The sequence below is a fragment of the Scophthalmus maximus genome, chromosome 14 (assembly GCF_022379125.1).
Source record: "Scophthalmus maximus strain ysfricsl-2021 chromosome 14, ASM2237912v1, whole genome shotgun sequence".
In the NCBI taxonomy this organism is placed as follows: Eukaryota; Metazoa; Chordata; class Actinopteri; order Pleuronectiformes; family Scophthalmidae; genus Scophthalmus; species Scophthalmus maximus.
In genome coordinates, this window is record NC_061528.1 from 2,175,001 (window position 1) to 2,196,035 (window position 21,035).

Sequence of the window (21,035 nt, forward strand, 5' to 3'; positions counted from 1 at the left end):
GTAGAGGGAGTCCGGTCCAGGTGTTGAAACAGAGCTACACAGGTGAAGTGTGGAAGAATTTCTGGATGGATCTACAATACAGACCTGCATGTGTGGGGAGCCGAGGAGACCGTAGAGCTCTCTGGCTTCAGCTGAGGGACGGTGGCCCTTCTGTATCACAGTCATGATCTGGTGGACGGGGATGCAGAGTTATACCACAACACTCTACAGATTAAAATAAAACTCTAAGGTCTCAACTTTTTTCTGAAATTTAGTTGAATCTGAACCTTTACAAGCAGCAAGTAGTTTAAAGCTATCATCCATTCTTTTACAGCGCAGTATTGGTACTTTTTAATAAATAATTGATCCGAATACATCTTCCACCCCATGTGTGTGTGTCTGAGTATGAACCTCGTGTGAGAGTCCTGAGGCGTAAGGTAGAATCGGGCCGGGCGTCAAGTTCTTGAACTGCAACAGGCACTCGTACATCTGCAGAAAAGGAAACAGGAAACGACATCATCAGTTGACAGATGATGACGTCACTGCGTGTTGTGTGTTCACCTGTTGACCCGGGTCGTACAGTACCTGCAGCAGGGCGTGCAGCCACGGGGCGCCCAGGAGCTCCTGCAGCAGCTGAGCGCCACCGACGTTTCTGTTAACGGCGTGACTGACGTCGTCCACCACGCTGGACAGCACCTCACTGATACCTGACACACACAAACACACATACACACACACGGTTATGACCTATTAGGTGGTTTGTTTAGTTTGGAAATAAATGCACTAACTAAATGACTAGTATTCCCGAGAATTAAGTTTGTATACGTAAAATCAATGAATATTTATTTTACTGTCACCTCAAACAAGTGTTTCAAAAATATATATTTATTTTTTATTTTAATCTGTTCACTACACAAAGGAATGTCTGTCCCTGACACGGCAGCAGGATTTGAGTCTTCATTTCTAAATGAGTTCAATTTCACTTCTCCTCTTCGCTGCGACAAAAGGATTAAGATTTAATCACCGAGGTTATTTTTCCTGCCAGAGAAGTGACTTTAGACACCGTGTGTCAACCAGGGACGCCGGGAAGTCACAGTGCATTGACGTGGTTCAGGGACAAATGAGTTCCAGACTCAACAGAAGAACATATTTCACAACTCGGGGAAATGGGATGTTCTGGGGGGGGATGATGAGAGAAAAAGGTGCGTTCAGGTGCGTAAGTTAAACAGACATGTTTGGGTCAGACGTCAGTGAGGAGCTGTAAACCTGCAGAGAAACACTGATGCCATCTGAATTATGTTTGTTTGTTTGTGACATAAGATTTGATTCAAATGACGACCTTCACAAGACGATAAACAGTCAGTGAAGGTCGTCAGGTTCATGAGCGTCTAACGGAGGCTGGTACAGGGATGTGTGTGTGTGTGTGTGTGTGTGTGTGTGTTACTCACCGTCCTCCATCGCTTGTCTCATGGTAATCGTCCCACTGCAGATGAAGAAAAGGGTTTTCCCAATGAAAATGAATGATAAATAAACAAGTTAATAAAGGCAATACTCGTTACACCTTACAGCAGCCGGATGATTCCAGGTTACGTCTCCTCTCTAGCTCCTTATCTCTGCTCAGCTTCCATCTCCACCCACGCTGTTCGGGGGGAAAGCCTTAGTCATCACCTGCGCCAAGGAGGTGACGTTTTCACCCCTGGCCCTTTGTCTGTCTGTTAGTTTGTGAGCAGGATTTCCACGAATCTTAGTGGGAAGTGTGGAAAATGGGTCAAGAAAGAATCCAATCACTTTTGGTATGGATCTGGACAAAGGGGCGGATCCTGGAATTTCTCTTTCTTTAAAATTATTGAGGCTGTTATTTAACATTTTCACGTTTCCCTGGATTCATGGATCTTCATGAGAAAAAAACAGGCATATTTAGTGGACTTATTCTATGAGTGTGTGATTAAATGAAGGGCTGTTGGACCCGGGTGGAGGTTTGAGCTCTGCCGAGTGAGATTTTAGCTGGTTTTTGTTAGAAATGAACCACGAAACAACATCATGCTTCTGCAGATAATGAATATTGATTCAAATTTGGTGGCCGTGCTTCCCCGAAATTTCTTCTTTTAATCCGGTGCCACCAGCAAAACGTGTCCAGTGAAACATCTCAACTTCTTCTAGGAGGCGGTGGAAACGATGATCATGTTCCCCAGATGATGAATCTTACAGCTATTAGATGGACTGAGACATTCAGACGTTCCTCCTCTTCCTCAGGATGAACCGGACTACCTCTGTTGATGCTCTGGCATTTTCATCTGGCGTCAACGTTGGTCGATTTTTGTCCGACACTGTGGTTTATTCCCATCAGCCCCTGGTGCACATCAGCACGTTAGCAGCGTCCATGAGCACAGCTGCTAGCAGTGCAGACCCTCAAGTGGAGCTCTCTCTCTCTCTCTCTCACACATACACACACACACACACACACACACACACACACACACGCGCGCGCACAGTCAAACCACCGGAGTCAAATGTAAAAATCTGAGAACTCACCCGCTCGTCCTCGTCCGGTGATGTGTCAGTGTGTGAATCAGCAGGAGTCAGTTGTGACTGACACGGATGTGATTTTACTACCAAACCAAAACACACACTAATCCTCTTAATCTCTCTCTCTCTCTCTCTCTCTCTCTCCTGCCCCCTCTTCTCTCAGTCTCTTTTGGGATTTAAAAATATATATACTTCTCTTTCCTCTCCTCCTCCTGCCTATCACTCCATCTTCTTCTTCTTCTTCTCTGGTGCGTTGTTTCTGGATCCACGTCTCAACACCTTCCTCTCTCTCTCTCACTGTAATGGCTTCTTCTTCTTCTTCACTCTGTCATTCACTCGTGCTCTCTCTCTCTCTCTCTGCCTCACTCACTTTAAGTACTTCAACAGATCACAAAGCTTCTTAACTCTTGTCTGCTTTTAGCCAAACACATACACACACACACTCACGCACGCACACACACACACGCACGCACACATATACACACACACACACACACACACACACACACACACACACAGACACACACACACACGCACACAATAACAGTAGCTGTGATGCATTAAATCCCAACAACATCCCAGCAACATCTGGGTCTTCAAAAGACCTGCTGTTATCGGTTCTGAGTGTGTGTGTGTGTGTGTGTGTGTGTGTGTGTGTGTGTGTGTGTGTGTGTGTGTGTGTGTGTTGGGGGGGTTATCAGAGGGTAGTGGTCACTGAGTCACCTCCTCGGTGATTAACACTAACACTCAGAGAGAGAGAGAGGTGGAAACAGTGAAGGCAATAGAAACAGATATAAGAAAACATGGCTGCCAAAGGTGGAGCTTCCTCCTCTATCGCAAAACGTTGAAGAAATAGATTTAAAAAATATCTCTTCGTCCAGATCCAGATCCATGTTAATTTTAATGGGATCTTTCTTGATCCCTGCCCGATCCTTTCACTGAGTTTTGTGAAAATCCATTCTTTTTTTTTTTGCATTAGGGTCAGATGGTTTGACCTCAGTCACCAATGAGGTAGTTATCTGAGTCATTTGACCTCTGAGCCAATCACGAGCAAGTGTGGGGCTTGGGGGGAATACTGACGTGGCCCCACATGGGCAGGGTGTAGGTTGGATATTGAAATATTCTTGTTACTGTATTTAAATTTTTTATTTAGATTAATCATTGCATTTGCAGTTAAATGTGGTTCAGGACAAGCAGCAGAATTACTGTACAAATAATTCAGTTAAGTTGAGATATTTTTTTCTATTTATCCATTATTATGTATTCATTATTTTTCTCATTTTCAACAAAACAATAATAATTTTATAAATTTTAAACATTTAAATGTAATCATACATATTTTCCTTTTTTTTATTAAATGTGTTTTAAACTTTGTTTTAAACTTAAAAAGATAAATAAATAAATAAATACAATAACATAAAAGTCACGCGTCGATGACGTGCAGGTAAACAAACACCGGCCAATCAGAGCGAGGCCTGCGGCTCAGCTGACACCATCGACACGTCACCAGTGTTGTTGTGAAGATGGAGGAGCTCCACCAGCACCACGCGCACCACCACCATCATCATCATCACTTCTCCATGTGTTCCTGCGACTTCATCAGGTAAACGTCTCATCTCCGCGTCTCGCCGGACTCGAGCTGAGCCTGTTGACCGACTCTCTCGTCCTCTGTGGCGGCGGCGGCATCGGTTCACTGTAGCGGCTAACATGCTAATCGGTGTCACCTCCACTTCCGCTCCCCGGCTCACGGTGCCCACGGTGTTTTGTGCCCCCCCCTCCCTCTCAGGTTACTGTGGTCCCTGGTGGTTCCCTGTGCCTACCTGAGCCTCCTGCTGACCCTGGTCCTCCTGCTGCTGGTGCTCGGGGTCCGCGTGTGGCTGCGGGGCCGCCGCACGGCCCGCCGGGCTCAGGCAGGCAGCAGCGGCCCCGCGGTGGCGTTCTTCCACCCGTACTGCAGCGCCGGAGGAGGCGGGGAGCGGGTCCTGTGGTGCTCCCTGAGGGCCCTCATGCACCGGTACGACGGCGACTGTGTCGGGAGAATTCATTTATTGGTGAAACATCCATGATCACACCATTATACTGCGTGGCCAAAAGTGTGCGGACACTCATGTTCACAAGTGTGAAGTTTCGATCAAAACTGTGGTTAAATGTATACTAAGATGCAGATGCAGTTCAAGTACTACTGTAATAGCACATTGAAAAATATATACATTGTTAAAAATATACATTGTTAAATATATACGTTGTAAAAATGATACAAATACTTCACGAATAGAAGTACTGCATTAACAACGTCACCCGAGCAACAGTTTGTAAGTAGTATCTGGAAAGTGTAAAATTAAATCTAAAAGTACTCCATGTTCATTACATGATTATGACTAATGTATTAATATCATGATTAATGTATGAGTTGCAACAATTCATTGATTAATCGATCAGAAATCTACTACTGAATGAATCCTCAATTATTTTTTGATAATAGATTAATCCATTTAAGTAGTTTTTATGAAAAAAAAGCATCTAAATTCTCTGATTTCAGCTTCTTAAGAGTGAATTTGTTCTGGTTAATGGATCAATCTGCTGATTATTTTTGAAATTGTGGAAAAGAAAAAGCAGCTAATCGTCACACGTGAGAAGCTGGAACCAGACAGTGTTTGATCACTTTTCCCAGGATTTATTAATGTAGAATCGAATAATTGTTTCAGATCTACAATTAAATTCTGGTGTTTTTCGGGTTTGTCCGTCTTATTTGACTGTTGATTATGATGAAAATCCATCATCCCCAGATACCCGAGCGTCTCCTTCGTGGTCTACACGGGCGACCAGGGCGTGACCGGCGAGCAGATTCTAGACGGAGCGCGGCAGCGTTTCAACGTCACGCTGCCTCGACCGGTGACCTTCGTCTTCCTGCATCACCGCACGCTGGTGGAGGCCACTTCCTACCCGCACTTCACGCTGCTGGGCCAGAGCATCGGCTCCATGTTCCTCGGTAAGAGAGCAGGAATTCTAGTGTTCGTATAGAAATACTTTATTGATGTTTATAATATCTGATATTGGTGTGTGTGTGTGTGTGTGTGTGTGTGTGTGTTAGGCTGGGAGGCTCTGACAGCCTTTGCCCCCGACCTGTACGTGGACTCGATGGGCTACGCCTTCACCCTGCCCATCTTCCGCTACTTGGGAGGCTGCAAGGTGGCGAGCTACGTCCACTATCCCACCATCAGCACCGACATGTTGTCTGTGGTCAGAGAGAGGAACCCCAGGTAACACTGACCGCATACAACTTTGGCTACAAGCTCCAGTGTTGTTTCGATTTCGCGTGGACGCGGTTCGCTCTCGTTTTCAACCGACTCGGAGTGACGTTGACGTTGCAGACACCAGTGTTCTCTTCCTGATTGGTTCTCATCAGTCACGACTCCACGACCGGCACTGCTAGCACATCCTGTCAGTAAAAGTTCCATCTCGTCGTCGCTCCCAAGAAAAGAAATCCCCTTCTTTTCACTGTTGCTGTTTTTTGTTGTTGTATTTTCTGTTACTGAGCAACCACCTGCAAAGTAGACGATCTACTTCCTGTTTACACATGACCACGTGTACGTGAATGGTCACTTGATATGTGTATTCAGGAGACAAGGTTTTTAATCCTGACGTGAAGCTTAAATGCTCATCTGGACGGAGATGGTTTTAAAAACTGTTGAGTGGGCTGATGCTTAACGATCTGGAGAAAGTTTTGAAAAAAGGTAAATTGAACCTGTTCAGTGTGGTTGACTCCAGCCATCAGTCTTCTTCCCGTCTTCCAGGTTCAACAACGCCGACTTCATCTCCAGGAACCCCGTGCTGAGCGCGCTGAAGGTGGTGTACTACTGCTGCTTCGCGCTGCTGTTCGGCCTGGCCGGGTCCTGCAGCGACATCATCATGGTGAACTCCACCTGGACGCTGGGACACATCCTGGCTCTGTGGCGCTCGCCGAGCCGCACCAGCATCGTCTACCCGCCCTGCGACGTCAGGGCTTTCCTGGACATCCCGTTGGAGGACGAGGAGGATGGGACGGAGGAGGATGAGACGGGGGAGGGCTGGGAAGAGCTCGGGAGTGAAGAGGGAGGAGGAGGAGGAGGAGGAGAGAGGAAGTGCCACACCGTGGTGTCGGTGGGTCAGTTCAGGCCGGAGAAAGACCACCGGCTGCAGATTCAGGCGTTCAGCAAGCTGCTGGACAGGAGAGGGGAGGGGCCCGGAGGGCGGGAGTCGCTGCGGCTGGTGCTGATCGGCGGATGCCGGAACCAGGAGGACGAGGAGAGAGTGCTGATGCTGCGGGGGCTCTGCCAGGAGCTGGGTGTGTCGGACCGGGTCGACTTCAAGCTGAACGTCCCGTTCGAGGAGCTGAAGAGGGAGCTGGTGGGCGCCACCGTCGGCCTGCACACCATGTGGAACGAGCACTTTGGGATAGGTGAGAACAAGCTGCCTGCGATAGGAGGATCTTTAAAAATACTGATATTGATGTTGTTGAGGTGTAAAAATATGGTTCTGTATGAGACGAGCATGTTCCCCTCTGTCCCCAGGCGTGGTGGAGTGCATGGCCGCGGGCACCGTCGTCCTCGCGCACAAGTCCGGCGGACCGAAGATGGACATCGTGGTGCCGTACGAGGGTGGACCGACGGGCTTCCTGGCCGACAGCGAGGACGGCTACGCCGCCGCCATGGAGACCATCCTGGCGTTGTCGCCCGCAGCCAGACTGGAGATCCGACGGAACGCCCGGCGCTCCGTGGAGCGGTTCTCCGACCAGGAGTTCCAGGCGTGTTTCCTCGCCGCCATGGAGCCTCTGACGTGTGAACTGGAGCGATGACGGGCTGAAGCAGACGAGGCCGCTGACCGACCAGCTCCTCCTCCGAGGATCACGAACAGACCAGAGCTTCCCGTCACTGTCATGGCGTCTCATTCCCAAGGAAAAATGAACAGGAAAAGGACGTTGACATTGTAAGGACGTGTCTCTGCTGGACAACTAGAGTGAAAACTGTCCCACTGCGATGAATTAGCAAAAACTTCGAGTGTCAAACTCATGTGAGTGAAAGTCCTCAGGTGTTTTCACTGGAAACAAGACGATCAAAGAGAAACATGGAGGAGCAACAACATCAACCTCCAAACTGATAGAATTTAATCACCTACTTAAAGAACCCCCGACAGTCACGTTTTAAAGTATATATAAAGAATCTGCTATGCCTAATATTTTGTTTAACATTGTTTACCTCTGAAATGTGTCTGGAAACCATGGAATCTCTCTCCCTCATCGAGGAATTCTGAGACTATGAATATTTTAGCGGACAGAGACAGAAGAAAAACACTTTTTTGAGTAGAGGGGGACTTAATGGGTCATGAAAATTAGTTTGACGTTTCCTGGCTTGACTGTTGAATTTAATCTGAAGGGATTCTAAATTTTGTTTTTCTCTTGAAGACTTACAAACCTTGTTGCTGGGTGACGGAGAAATCTCTCTTATTTATTTAGATGTTGTTTGACTTCCTGCATTCCTGTTTGTGATGGAAATACAATAACGTGTAAAAATAAAAGAAATTGAAATCATAAGAATCTTTATTTTGAATGAAGCGGAGCAGACGAGTCCGAACCGTCGGACTGACCGTGGTCAGGTCCTCTGGGCTCGGGTGAATCCTCCAGCTCCGGTCGGACTTGTTGAGGGTGTGCGGCGCCATCTTTGTCTTCAGCGTCCTTCTTCCCATCATGCACCTCTGCCCTCCTCTCCTCTGTGTCTTCCACCTCGTCCGAGCTCCCATCCTCCATGACGAACAGGTTCTTCATGGAGTCCGCCACCGCTTCTCTCAGCTCGTCCTCCGACTCCTCGAAGTTCCTGATGAGATCAGAGGAAATGAAATAATCATATATTAAACTTAGTCCACAGAGACAATCAGAGACCAAATAAATTTACTCAGGAAATTACTCTGCAACTGTTTAGATAAAAATAATAATTTTTGGTTTAATTTTTGTTATTTTCTAAGCAACAAATATTAGCTTTTTTTCGGGCTCCTCAAATGTGAAGATTTGATGTTTTGCTTGATGTTGTTGATTGTTGGGTCAGAAAAAACAAGACATTGGAAGGCGTCATCACGTTGGGTTGTGGAAAACCGTAACAGACATTTTCACTGTTTTTAAAATTTTATTTTATAGACGAAACAATGAATCGATTGACTCACGTGTCGTCGTCGTCTGACCTCGGCTCCAGTCGCTCTTCATCCATCTCCACATCAGAGTCCTCTTCCTCTTCATCCTCCTCCCTCCTCTCCTCTTTTTCTTCCTCCCGCTCCTCCTCCTCTGCTGCTGCTCCGTCCTCTGCCTCTAGATCTAGTCGAGTAAAGAAACTTCAGAGTGAGATTACGTTTGCTTTATTTTCAGTCTAGTTACACATCGAACGCTCTTCACTTTGTCCTGTCGCACTTTTCGTGTTTCATTCAGAAAGCAGCAGGTTAAATAGTGGGTGACTAAAGTGAAGATGCTGCGAGTCACATGTCGGCGTGAGTGATGTCTGACCTGCGTCCAGAGTTGACGACGTGAGTTCGGCCTGAGCGAGAGCGTTCAGCAGGGTGACGGGGGGCCCGTCGCCCCACTGCCTGCGACCCGGCGCCTCTTCACCTGAGGGGAGATAAACATTCGTCATACTGCGGCGTAACAGTCTTTCATCTTGTTTTTAGTTATTCATAATAAAGTGTATGTTTCACTGCACCTTGTTCAGTCTCGATCACGGTGTCATCGTTCGCCGAGATGACGTCCATGTTGGCTAAAGCGTCCAGCAGAGTCTGAGGACTCCTCTGACTCCACACCCTCCTCTCCTCCGACCAATCCCTGAGCTTCAGCTCCTCCCCCTCCTGGAAGCTCAGAGTCCGGTTCAGAGGGTCTGAGTCCTGTTGGGCAGGTTGAGGACAGAGTCAGGAAAAAAAGGAAGAGGAAGAGGAGGAGGAGGAGGATTTCTTGTCTTTCATCACTCACCATCTCTTCCTCGTCTTTCTCCGTCACTTCCTCGTCCTTCGTCTCGCCGTCTTCTAACCGGATCTCGAACATGATTCCCTTCTGCAGAAATGACAGAAAAACGATGACATTGACAATCAAACTGTCAGATTCCATAGACTGTTGATAAAGATGGACGATGTGACACGTCACCTTGTCCTTGTGTTTCCTCTCCGGTGCTCTCCTCTCCTCTCGCACCTGCCTAAGGGCGGCTTCCATGTCCTGCAGCAGGAGGAAATGGGATAAACAATACGTGAGAGGTTTAAACACTTTTTTTAAAAAATCTTTGGGAAATGACTCCATGATGTGAAGATGTGGCTCTCTATTCTCTCTGCCCCCTGCTGGTTGAGGTGCCACATAACCTTCTACCTCATGGGCTGCGCTCGATTTGTCCATTTTTGCTCAAGAAGCTTCCTAATTGAGGGAAATGAGCCGAAAGTATTTCATCGGCAGCCGTGAAGAGAGCTGGTCGGCTTCTCTAAATGCGCAGGAAAGGTGCTTCGATGCTGCCTTTTCCTATCTCCTTGAGCTCAGGCTACACTGGAGCTTCCTGTGTGAAAGGAGGAGTGTGGATGAGATGATGTACCTGTGCAGGTGCAGCTTTGTGCTGCTCCTCTTCACCGTCTGCACCAGATTCTGTGTCTCTGGGTTTCTCCACCACAAATGTTCCATGTTTCTGTTGCAGCTGCGCCTGACGGAGGAAAGACGGAGAGAATACGATCGTCTCGTTCTGTATCAGGTCACAGATTTCTGAAACACTGTTGGTACTACTATTGCACTGACACAGAGCGGGTACCTCTGCTTCAGCTCTCTGCCTCATCTGTCTCATGTCCTGGTGGTACTGTTCTCTGATGACGTCCAGCTGACGCAGGTAGTCCTACGCGCGCACACACACACACACACACACACACACACACACACACACACACACACACACACACGCACACACACGGACTAAACTCTAGGTGTATATAAATAACTTAAAAGCACGATGAGATGAGATCAGGCACAGGACACACTTATGCACAATGTAGTACTTTTACTGTAACTACATAAAGTACTTTTACTAATGATACTTTAGCCACATGAAGTACTTTTTTTAATAATACTTTAAAAATATGACGTACTTTTATTGTGGTACTAACACCACACAGTAAGTACTTTTACAAATTCGAATTAAAAAACAAGTATTTCTACCGTGGTAATATAACTACATGAAGTACTTTTACTCATCAAACTTTAAAAACATGAAGTACTTTTACTGTGGTACTCTAACCACACAAAGTACTTTTACTGCAATACAGTTTCAGAGTTGTGTAAAATCATCTTTCATGGAGCTGAGTAACGTACATGAGAGTAATCAGTCATGTGTCCCACCTGTTGTCCGTCCTGCCTCCGGTCCTGAGGTGAGTGCTCGTGCTCAGCTCGACCTCCAGGCCTCCTGTTGCCTTCAGCTGTACACGGACGCAGACCCTGACGGTCAGAGAGGAAAGGTCAAAGGTCAGAGGGCTGTCAGGTTACAGTCTGACAGGGAAGTTACTCTGAGCTTTGTCCTACCAGCTGCTTCTCTGCTCTCAGTTTGTACTGGTTGGCCTCCAGTCTCCTCTGCAGGTATTCATGTCGAGCTGCCGCCACACTGAGGGAACACAAACACAACCAAATATATAAAACTTGAAGTAAGAAACCAAATATTTTTGCTTCAATTTTTACGTAAATTACGCATAAAAATGGAGCTAAAATAGCTCCGATTCGGGTGCCGCCATCATGGCTTTTGATGTCATTTGACCTCGTGTCTGTGCTGTAGTGATCGTGGAGTGGAGCCGCGGTGTCGAAGTCCCGCCCATACGTGGCCAAACCAATCACTAGTCAATCTCAGTTGTCAATCATGACGTCTCAGCCCGTTTTTATATCATCAAATAACTAATGAAAAGCAAACATGAACACTTGACATACATCAGTGTGATGAGAATGACCAGAAACCATCTTTTACCTTTTTAACGTCTACTTAGATTTTTTTGTTTAGTTTGGTCCATGTCCCGTCTGCTAACGTGGAGGGGGCGGGGCTTATGACCTAAACTGCAGCGATCCACCAGGTAGCGATCAGGATGATTTGGTTTCACTTTAGAGGAGCTGTTATATCGTGTATCTTTATTTTACAGTCAGAGAATTAATCAGCAACGATTCTAATCAATTGTCATTTTTCATGATTTTTCAAAAGTAACATTTTCTTTCCTCTTGATTTATCATGACAAGAAAATCTTGACGTTGTTGGATTGAAGGACGGACACAGACTTAGACGTCACCTCGGGCTCTGGGAAACTTTGCCCGACATTTTTCATGATCATAAATTAACCAAATATTAGTTTCACTCACAGCTGGTACGGCTCCAAAGGAGGAACAGTGAGGTCTTCACATCGCTGTTCTCTCTCATGAGGGGGAGGAGGAGGAAGAGGAAGCGGAAGAAGTGGAGGAGGAGGGACATCCTCTCTGTCCCTCCTCTGGAAGGCGTCCAGCTGGGCGTGGTAGTGCTGGTAGTGGCCGACCGGCTGCTGGTCGTTAAACCTGCATCAGTAACACACACACACAAACACACGTGTACAACAACACAGCACATACGTGATGTGAAGCTCGTCCCAGGTGTCGTGTGATGTCACAGATCTTCAACACTCACTTGTGGTCCTGCCGCCCTGCAATGTCTCTGTCGGCCGCCGGCCGTCCTGCTCTTTGATGAAGAGGCTGCAATCATCAATTAACGTGATATTATTATTATAAATACTGTATATGGATATGGTGCAGAAAAGTTCCTAATAAAGGACAAGCGCAAGAGATTGAAAATTATTGGGTTGTTATTACTTTGTAGTGGGCAGGTGCTTGGACTCTGAGTGGGCCCCTCCAGTCCGGCTTGGCGGGCGGGTTCTTCACGGGGGCCCGGGGCCTCGCCCTCGCCGCTCCCCTGGACCTCTGGATCTTCTCTGGACGACACGAGAAGAGTCTCAGGTCAGAGTGACAGGAAGTGGACGTATGACAGTTACAGCAGCCGACAGACAGATGTTTGGTCCATCTGCTAACATTGAGGGGGTGGGGCTTATGACATATACTGCAGTCAGCCACCAGGGGGCGATCCAGATGATTTGGCTTCTCTTTAGGGAGCCGTCATGTCGTCCATCTTGATGTGTTGCCAGACTATACCAGACTCTCCCTCAGTGTTTTAAGAGGACCACTAGTGATTAAGTGAACTCTGGATTAGATTAGACTGCATCAGTATTAGTAAATAAAAATAATAATAATAAACTGAGTAAGCATCATGTTCATATTCAGGTGTGTGTGTGATGAAACCTGGGGATTTCGCTGCTCTTGTTCTGATGACTTGTGATGCTGCCGCTTTATTTCTGTCCAACGTCGTGTGGCGAAACTCCTCCTGCATCACCTGCACACACACAAACACACACACATACACACACACACACACACTCTTACACACCTGCTTTCCATCTTATGACGTGTTGAAATCTAAACACCACTGACATGAAGGCGCCTCCATCCAAAATTCATTTAGATTTTTTCCCTCCTCCATGTCCATCAGCAAGTGAGTCAAAGGTTCTGACACCGGTTCTAACATCCTCCCACCTGAGGGTCCAGGTGTCTGCTGATGTGCTTCTCCAGGAAGGGGCGGCGGAGGACGGAGCTGACGGAGGGACGGTCCCGGGGGTTCACCTGAGAGAGGCACAGTGAAAGTGAAAATGGTCCAAAGTTGTCAGCAGGGTCAAACTGACCTGCTTTCAGTTTCTGGACTTTTTTCCCTCTAATCTCTGATTTTTGTGAAATGTAAAGGATCATTTAGAGAAAATGACATAAATCAATGTGTAAAGGAGTAACACTTAGAATATTTCCCTCTGGAGGGGAGAAGAAGTGGAAGTACCTCATTTAATTGTAACTACACAAATGTTCGAGATAATGTTCAATAAACTGTATTAGATAACATATTAGATAATCAACTGGATAGTGTAAAAGATAAAGTACATAAAAATGTACATGACATTACTGTCCTAGATACTTTCTACCTCTGTGTTTAAATCTGAGTTGTTGAAGTAACTTTGATTAAACAGCTGTTTAACTTCACCTGATGGTCAGATTAAGGTTCAGAACAAGAGAAACGTGAGAACTAACAGAACCTTCAGAGGCTTCAGAATCTTCAGAGGCTTCAGAACCAACAGAACCTTGAGAACCTTCAGAGGTTTCAGAGGCTTCAGAACCAACAGAACCTCCAGAACCAACAGAACCAACAGAACCTCCAGAACCAACAGAACATTCAGAACCAACAGAACCTTCAGAGGCTTCAGAACCAACAGAACCAACAGAACCACCAGAACATTCAGAACCAACAGAACCTTCAGAGGCTTCAGAACCAACAGAACCAACAGAACCAACAGAACCTCCAGAACCAACAGAACATTCAGAACCAACAGAACCTTCAGAGGCTTCAGAACCAACAGAACCAACAGAACCACCAGAACATTCAGAACCAACAGAACCTTCAGAGGCTTCAGAACCAACAGAACCAACAGAACCACCAGAACATTCAGAACCAACAGAACCTTCAGAGGCTTCAGAACCAACAGAACCATCAGAACCTGCAAAACGTGCAGAACCTGCAGAACCAACAGAACTAACATAAGCTTCAGAACCTGCAGAAACTTCGGAACCAACAGAACCATCAGAACCTGCAGAACCAACAGAACCAACAGAACCAACAGAACTAACATAAGCTTCAGAACCTGCAGAAACTTCGGAACCAACAGAACCATCAGAACCTGCAGAACCATTGGAACCAACAGAACCGTCAGAACTAACAGAATGTTCAGAACCAACAGAACCATCAGATCATTTGAAACCTTGGAACCAACAGAACATTTAGAACCTGCAGAGCCTTCAGAACCTGCTGCTAGTTCCGTTCACGTCCACACCCACTGAGGGTCAAACGGACTTCGGTGCCTGACCTTGAAGAGTTGTGTGACCAGGAGTCGGAGGTCGTAGGAGAAGCGGCTGGACACCGGGTTGTAGCGCCCCCTGCAGATCTTACTGACCAACTGACGCAGGCTGCTGCCCTCAAACTGGAGGTGGAGACAGACAGACAGACAAACAGATAGACAGACAGTCAGACAGAGAGACAGACAGACAGGAATACAGACGGACAGACAGACAGAGAGGCAGTCAGACAGACAGGCAGACAGACAGGATGACAGAAAGTCAGACAGAGAGACAGAGAGGAAGACAGACGGACAGACAGACAGAGAGGCAGTCAGACAGACAGGCAGACAGACAGGATGACAGAAAGTCAGACAGAGAGACAGAGAGGAAGACAGACGGACAGACAGACAGAGAGGCAGACAAACAGTTGATTGATTAAATATGAGCTTTTATGATTTGATTAATCCTTTGATTAATTTTGATCGATCAATGACTTTATATAAAGACGACCATCAGTCAGCCACCAGGGGGCGATCAGGATGATGTCGTCCATCTTTATCTATACAGTGTGGTCCAGATGTGAGTGTGAAGCAGCAGCTGCTGATGTTCTGTTGGTGTGGTGCAGCTTACTGGATGCCTCAGGGTGCAGAGCTCGTACAGGACACAGCCAAGAGACCAGATGTCCCTGCAGCGAGGACACACACACACACACACACACACACAGAGGGGATATTAAACGCGATCTGAGACAATTCTTGACCATTAGAATCTCATTACATCTCAGCGTTGATGTTCTGGAACTCGAAACAGTTTTGGGCAGTGAATCGATGATGTCAGCTCGGGGAACTTCTTTTGCAACTCGACATTCCTCTTGTTGTTGTTGTTGAAACAGGAAGCTGCTGTGGCAGAGCTCAACTTGATCCCACCGTCATAAACACAAGGAACAAGAATCCAGTGCTGTGAAGTCGCTAATCAGATCACAACCACCGACAGAGAAGTAATTTCTGGGGGTACGACTGATTTGGCGTTTGCTGTTTTTGGCACCGGGACATACTGTGTGTGTGTGTCTGTGTGTGTGTGTGTGTGTGCACTCAGCTGCTTCTATCTTTGTGAAGACCTATTAAAGTTTTAGACTTTCAGAGTGAGGTCAATTTCAGAAACTGAACACATCTCTGTCCCCCCAATTCCCCTGTGCACTGTTGAAGAGTCTAGACTTGGTTTAAGGGTTACGTTTAGAATCAGGTTCAGGTTAAAATGTCCCACAAGTATAGAAACACACGCCTTTCATAGTGAGTGTGGGAAAAGAGGAAGCGGCTCTGACCTCAGCTGAATGAAAAAACAAGCCCCGCAGAGGCGAAAGGACCAAAGTCCAAACGCAGAGAGAAAGTAGACGACTCTGAACTCTGAAATGTGTGACTAACATTTCCTGTTGAACGTGTCACAGTGAAACCAGATGATTATTATAGAGCAGGGGGCGACCACAGTTGCATCATCATTTCAGTATTAATCCCAACCGTACGTACGTCTTGTTGTTGTACGGCCGACTCTCGCAGATCTCCGGGGAGAGGTAGTACGGCGTCCCGACACAGGTCCTGGCCAGCTCCATGGTGCTGCACAGTCAACCACAGTCAACTAACTCAACACACACTAGAACTCATTTGTGTTTTTTTGTTATTGCCTCCACCAAGGAAGTTATAGTAATTTAGAAGAACTAATTCACAGAAATTGAATATATTGTCCATAACTATGTGTTCCTATATATATAATCAACCCTGAATGAGTTAAATATAGTTAATAGTTAATTTTCAGACACTGCCGGAAACCGGAAATGGAATCAGAGGTGCGCCACCATAAAGTGTCCCCTGTCGGGTGCTCAGTTGTTTGCACTTGCCGTTTTTTACATTAAGTGTTTAAGAACGTCCCGATTGGGAAAAATACATTTATTTAAAATTTCTTTCTTTAACATTGTGAGATACGACTTTTTTCTTCTTTTTCACATTTTCACATATTTACCAGGGAAAGATCTGATATATTTAGCGGATTGATTCTATGAGTGTGTGAGACTTGGTTCTTTCTTGTTATATATTTAATTATGTCATTCAAATTATTCTTTATTCTGTTTCCTCTGCTTTTCGTCCCTTTACCCCACATGGTCGCCTGAACACTGTGGTGTTTGCGGTAGAGAAAAAACTTTGTTCCCCATTTTGTCCCCATGAGGTCAGTTTGCTTGTACAGTCCATAACACCGACCGTCCCGTGTGTTCGCGTGTCCTGCTCGACAGTTTGTGGAATGATAATGACTTGTTTGGACGTCTTCCATGTGTTACAGAGTGCTCAGTGATAAACAGCTGCACTGTCACCGTGTGTGTGTGTGTGTGTGTGTGTGTGTGTGTGTGAAGATGACACTGACTTACTTATTCAACATTCTTGCGATTCCAAAGTCGCCCAGCTTTGCTTTCATCCCTCCGTCGGTGAGGAAGATATTCTAGACCAGAGGGAGAGAGACGGGAATGAAAGCACGTCCGTGTTCCATTAGAAAAAAAAAACAGTGACTGGGCACGTATCATGTGTGTGTGTGTGTGTGTGTGTGTAAACAGATATGACTGATGAGAGACACTGATGGCCGTGAACAGTCTGCGGTCAGTTAATCCAGGAGCTGGAACACAACGGGGTCTTTGTTGAGAACAAAGCAGAGCCGTGGACGGTTCAGCCGCACAAATCCCCCTGAACTCTGGAGCCACAACACTCGTTAATTAAAACGTGGAACCTCGGGGTCTGTGACTAAAGTCTGTTTACCATGTACAAGATTAACCTGCCAATAAATATACCATGTACAGTCCGCAGGTGACGAGAAAATCCCATTCATATTCTGAATTCACATTTTGATTATTAGCCTTCATGTTGTACACATCCAAGGTCGACTCACGAGCTACTGGTTTGTGAAACGATGGAACATGAACCTGTAGAAGGCCACAAGTCTGTATGACATCAACCTTGTGTAACATCGACGTCTCCGATTGGTGGAGCTCGTTGTTACCATGGAAGCGTTTTACTACACCCACAAAACTTCCTGTCGGCCAGCGATGCTGCGATCCATTATAACTCAGAACTTGAAATTACAGACCTCCGAGTCAGTGCTTGCAACTGGATTTGTTTTATTGTACAGCATTTCTATTTTATCTTATTTATCTTAGTTTCTGTTTTCTATTCTTTTTTTATTTTGTGGTTACATTTTCCTCTTGTGCTGCTACACTTCTGTGCTGCTGTGTCAAATTCTGAAATTCAGATCAATAAAGGTTCATCTTATCTTATCAAATGTGGAAAACAGACACCCACTGAAACAGTTTTGATCACTGCATTTATTTTGAACATTGTTATTCGATTTTGCAATCATTAATATGTTGAGTGTGTGTGTGTGTGTGTGTGTGTGTGTGTGTGTGTGTGTGTGTGTGTGTAGCGGGACGATACCTGAGCCTTGATGTCTCTGTGGAGAATCTTCTTGTCGTGGATGTGTTTGAGGCCCAGACAGATCTGAATGAACCAGCCCACGATCTGAGGAACACACACTCCAGTTTTACTCTGTGTGTGTGTGTGTGTGTGTGTGTGTGTGTGTGTGTGTGTGTGTGTGTGTTTGCATGCCTGCTGCTCAGTGAAGGGGATTCCTCTCTGCATTTTGATCTTCTTCATCAGATCTCCTCCATCACAGTACTCCATCACTATATACAGGCTGCCCTCTTCTACACACACACACACAAACAGACACACACACACACACACACACACACACACACAGTAAACAGTGTGTAACAGACGCAAATGCACAAAAACCCGCCAACAAGACGACACGATGACGTCACGCTCACCTTGAAATGACGAGGTGAAGGAGACGATGTTCGGGTGTCTCATCTTCGACAGCACCGTCACCTCCTTCTTCGACGCTTCCTTCTCCTTCGCCGACATCTGCGCAGCGAACACATCCACAAAACCGCCGACTGTGACCGTTAACTGCTAGCTGTTTAACAAGTGGTTAAATTAATAAAATCTGGGATTTAAAGTTGTGGATTAGTCTGACATTTTCATTTCTCTGTATGCTTATGTAATATTTCATTAAAGCAACACGATGTAAGAAAGTTTCTCTCGTCTACGCTCGGGCGTCGCCCTACAGGTCACACGTCCAAGAGCATCGAGGTCAGGTCGCCACCCGTACTGCATCCTCTTCGTACGCCAATTTGGGAAATACAATTTTTAGCTTTCTGGTGGTAACACTGAGAGAACCCGGCCATATACGCCGCCCCGCGTTACCTTTCTGAGGTCGACCTGTTTGACCACACACTGTCCGTCTCCACCTCCGCCCTTGTCCCTGACCAGGAAGGCTTTACCAAACGCACCCTCTCCGATCTGACGGATGACCTCATAGTTGTTCATGACACCCGGACGACGACCTGGAACGAGACACGGAGTCATGAGTTCACACATGGAAACACGAGGAGGGAATGTTAGTTTGAGCTGCTGTGATGGATTACTGTAGTGAATACTGTATATCGTATGCAAAGTTCTATTTAATATCTGGCTCTGCATGTCTGTGATTCTGACATTGTGGTTTTAATTCGAATTCTTTTTTTTGTGTATGTTCTGGCTCGTATGTGTATTGTTTAATGCCCTTTCTGTTTCAAATAATAAAAAATATTATTTATTTATATATATAAAAAATCAAATTCTATTAATTTCCAGTTTCTGTAACATGAAAATGTCCCTCATAGGAATTATTATATATTATTATATATATATATATATATTTATATATATTTTCGTACTTACATTACACTTAATTTTCTTAAATTAAACATGTACATTTTCAAAATAAAAGGTATCAAGCAAATTTCAGTACAGTTACTTCCAAACTTTCCACAATGTATTTAAGTTAATATTCCTACAACATTAGTTAGAAATCAAATAAAATTCAGTTCTGTTATTGTTTATACTGTGTCCACCTCCACATTTCAACACCGTCAGGTCCCCGGTGGGCGGAGGGAGCCCCGTCACCATGGAGATAGATACACACTCGGCTAGCTCTCATGTTAGCATGCTAACAAAAGTTCACCGTTGAGGACGAAAACGGTCTTATTTTCTACTGGTTTTTTAACGTGTAATATAAGTATCCACGTACCTTCCGCGGAGCCGCCGTGGTGTCGGGTGGTCAGCAGCGGTCACACAGCGGAGCGGACTTATAAAACACTCACTCTGTCCCAGAAACTAGCCGCCACTAGCTAAAAACGTTTGTCAACTACGACAAGCGGCGAGGCTAAGCCGCACGGCATGCTGGGAGATGTAGTTGTCGCCCAAAGTCTTTTATCTGCGTCTTAGATATAAATCAGGAGTTTCTTGAGGAGCTTGCAGTTCGTTCATTCAGACACGAGGCAAATAGAATATTTAACAACATAAAATAACTATTGGGTGACTTAAATAAGCTAACTTTTTTTATTTGACTGCCTCAGAACCAGCACATAATCAGTTTATTAAATATGATTCAGTATATCATCGACAGCATAACATTCACTATGTTTCAGTTATTACAGCTGATTATTATAGTTGCTGTCATGTCAGCCATCATTTATTTACAGTTTTTGGTTTCCCCAGTTTCCAGTCTTTGTGCGAAGCTAAGCTAACAAGCTGCTTTTTGCTAAAAACTCAATACTCCATTATATAATAAAATCATGAGCCACTAAAAAAATGTCAGAAGTGTGAAAAGCATTTGTATTTTAAAAATGTTTTTGATGAAAATCTTAATGAGCATAGCAAGTATTTCCAGCCGTCCAATAAAGTTATAATAGTTAAACATTCCCTCTGAATGCGGCTTAAATAAAAAAGTGGTTAATTTTACTGTATACATATTGTTATCATGTTCAACTTGTGATGTGTAGTTGTTATATAAAGAAAAGACTTTTGAAGTAATATCACGGGCGAACTGCTCTGAACACCCATCTGTCTGATTCCTCAGGGTGACCCCTCCACCCGCTGACCACCTGGCTCGTTTCCCATGATCCCCCTGTGAGAGGTACATCTGATTAGCACTTTAATCTACAACACATTTCCAACGCGATCAAATGTCACGGTCGGCAGTGACAGCTGATCCAGTGTCAGTCCTCTGAGGGCGACGACTTGCAGACCGTCGTGTGCCACGTATACTGAAACTCAGACTGCAGTACAAGTACACAGGTATTTGAAGCTTCATGGAGTTGAACCAGTAAACATACTTGAAATAACCGTCTCCTCTGACCGTTTTCTGATGAGTCACTGTGGAAGCAGCTTCCGTGTCCGCCGATTCCTGCTGTGAGACATGAACAAGACCACAGACTGTAGATAAAAGATGGACGACAGCTCCAAGCATCAACCCACCGTGTCGTCACCCATTGGTCTGTTGAGCCTTGAGTTTGGCATTTTGGCCGGTGCCATCTTGGTTTTTTGAATAGAGGTTGGATTATGGGGAGGTGATGGATAGATAATGGATAAAGGGATAGATGGAACAATAATGGATGAGTGGATGGATTGTGTGACTATGATGA

General features: G+C 45.6%; 3 protein-coding genes across 15 annotated transcripts in view; 1 reads left to right on the forward strand and 2 right to left on the reverse strand.

Moving 5' to 3' along the window:
* LOC118282819 (transmembrane protein 237A-like) overlaps window positions 1–2,875 on the reverse strand; it is a 16,798-nt gene extending 13,923 nt beyond the window's left edge. For 3 of the 9 annotated variants that reach the window (XR_007032116.1, XR_007032117.1, XM_047337223.1), the window contains exons 1-5: window positions 2,512–2,870; window positions 1,428–1,462; window positions 565–686; window positions 391–468; window positions 85–168 (exon numbers count right to left, since the gene is read on the reverse strand). Coding sequence is in view for 5 of the 9 variants with exons in the window: in XM_047337223.1 (XP_047193179.1) it covers window positions 85–168; window positions 391–468; window positions 565–686; window positions 1,428–1,449 (306 nt within the window). In the remaining 4 variants the exon portion in view is untranslated. Of the gene's footprint in view, window positions 1–84; window positions 169–390; window positions 469–564; window positions 687–1,003; window positions 1,134–1,427; window positions 1,463–2,511 lie in introns of those variants that run through there. The other 6 variants (XR_007032115.1, XR_007032114.1, XM_047337221.1 and 3 more) reach the window with 4 other exon arrangements.
* Window positions 2,876–3,996: 1,121 nt separating this feature from the next.
* On the forward strand, window positions 3,997–8,071 carry LOC118282821 (GDP-Man:Man(3)GlcNAc(2)-PP-Dol alpha-1,2-mannosyltransferase). Of its 2 annotated transcripts, XM_035604300.2 has the most exons (6): window positions 3,997–4,108; window positions 4,292–4,519; window positions 5,292–5,494; window positions 5,597–5,765; window positions 6,300–6,943; window positions 7,056–8,071. In XM_035604300.2, the coding sequence occupies exons 1-6, from the start codon at window positions 4,029–4,031 to the stop codon at window positions 7,337–7,339; spliced, it is 1,608 nt and encodes a 535-aa protein (XP_035460193.2). In that variant the 5' UTR covers window positions 3,997–4,028; the 3' UTR covers window positions 7,340–8,071. The 2 variants fall into 2 exon arrangements, with proteins under 2 accessions (XP_035460193.2, XP_035460196.2); XM_035604303.2 differs by lacking the exon at window positions 4,292–4,519.
* LOC118282817 (serine/threonine-protein kinase Nek5-like) lies at window positions 4,451–19,789 on the reverse strand. 4 transcript variants are annotated; one of them, XM_047337218.1, is made up of 26 exons: window positions 19,640–19,789; window positions 18,775–18,914; window positions 18,336–18,432; window positions 18,112–18,209; window positions 17,941–18,024; window positions 16,887–16,957; window positions 15,997–16,083; window positions 15,104–15,158; window positions 14,503–14,616; window positions 13,133–13,219; window positions 12,842–12,932; window positions 12,359–12,477; window positions 12,177–12,241; window positions 11,879–12,073; window positions 11,063–11,141; window positions 10,883–10,978; window positions 10,302–10,382; window positions 10,092–10,196; window positions 9,659–9,727; window positions 9,488–9,568; window positions 9,225–9,402; window positions 9,032–9,133; window positions 8,698–8,845; window positions 8,128–8,354; window positions 7,956–8,019; window positions 4,451–4,531 (listed from the first exon to the last, which is right to left on the reverse strand). In XM_047337218.1, exons 2-25 carry the CDS (start codon window positions 18,895–18,897, stop codon window positions 7,985–7,987), a joined length of 2,487 nt encoding a protein of 828 aa, XP_047193174.1. In that variant the 5' UTR covers window positions 18,898–18,914; window positions 19,640–19,789; the 3' UTR covers window positions 4,451–4,531; window positions 7,956–7,984. The 4 variants fall into 4 exon arrangements, with proteins under 4 accessions (XP_047193174.1, XP_047193173.1, XP_047193172.1 ...); XM_047337217.1 differs by lacking the exon at window positions 4,451–4,531 and adding an exon at window positions 7,321–7,796; XM_047337216.1 differs by lacking the exon at window positions 4,451–4,531 and having other exon boundaries at window positions 7,880–8,019.
* Between the last annotated feature and the right edge of the window lie 1,246 nt (window positions 19,790–21,035).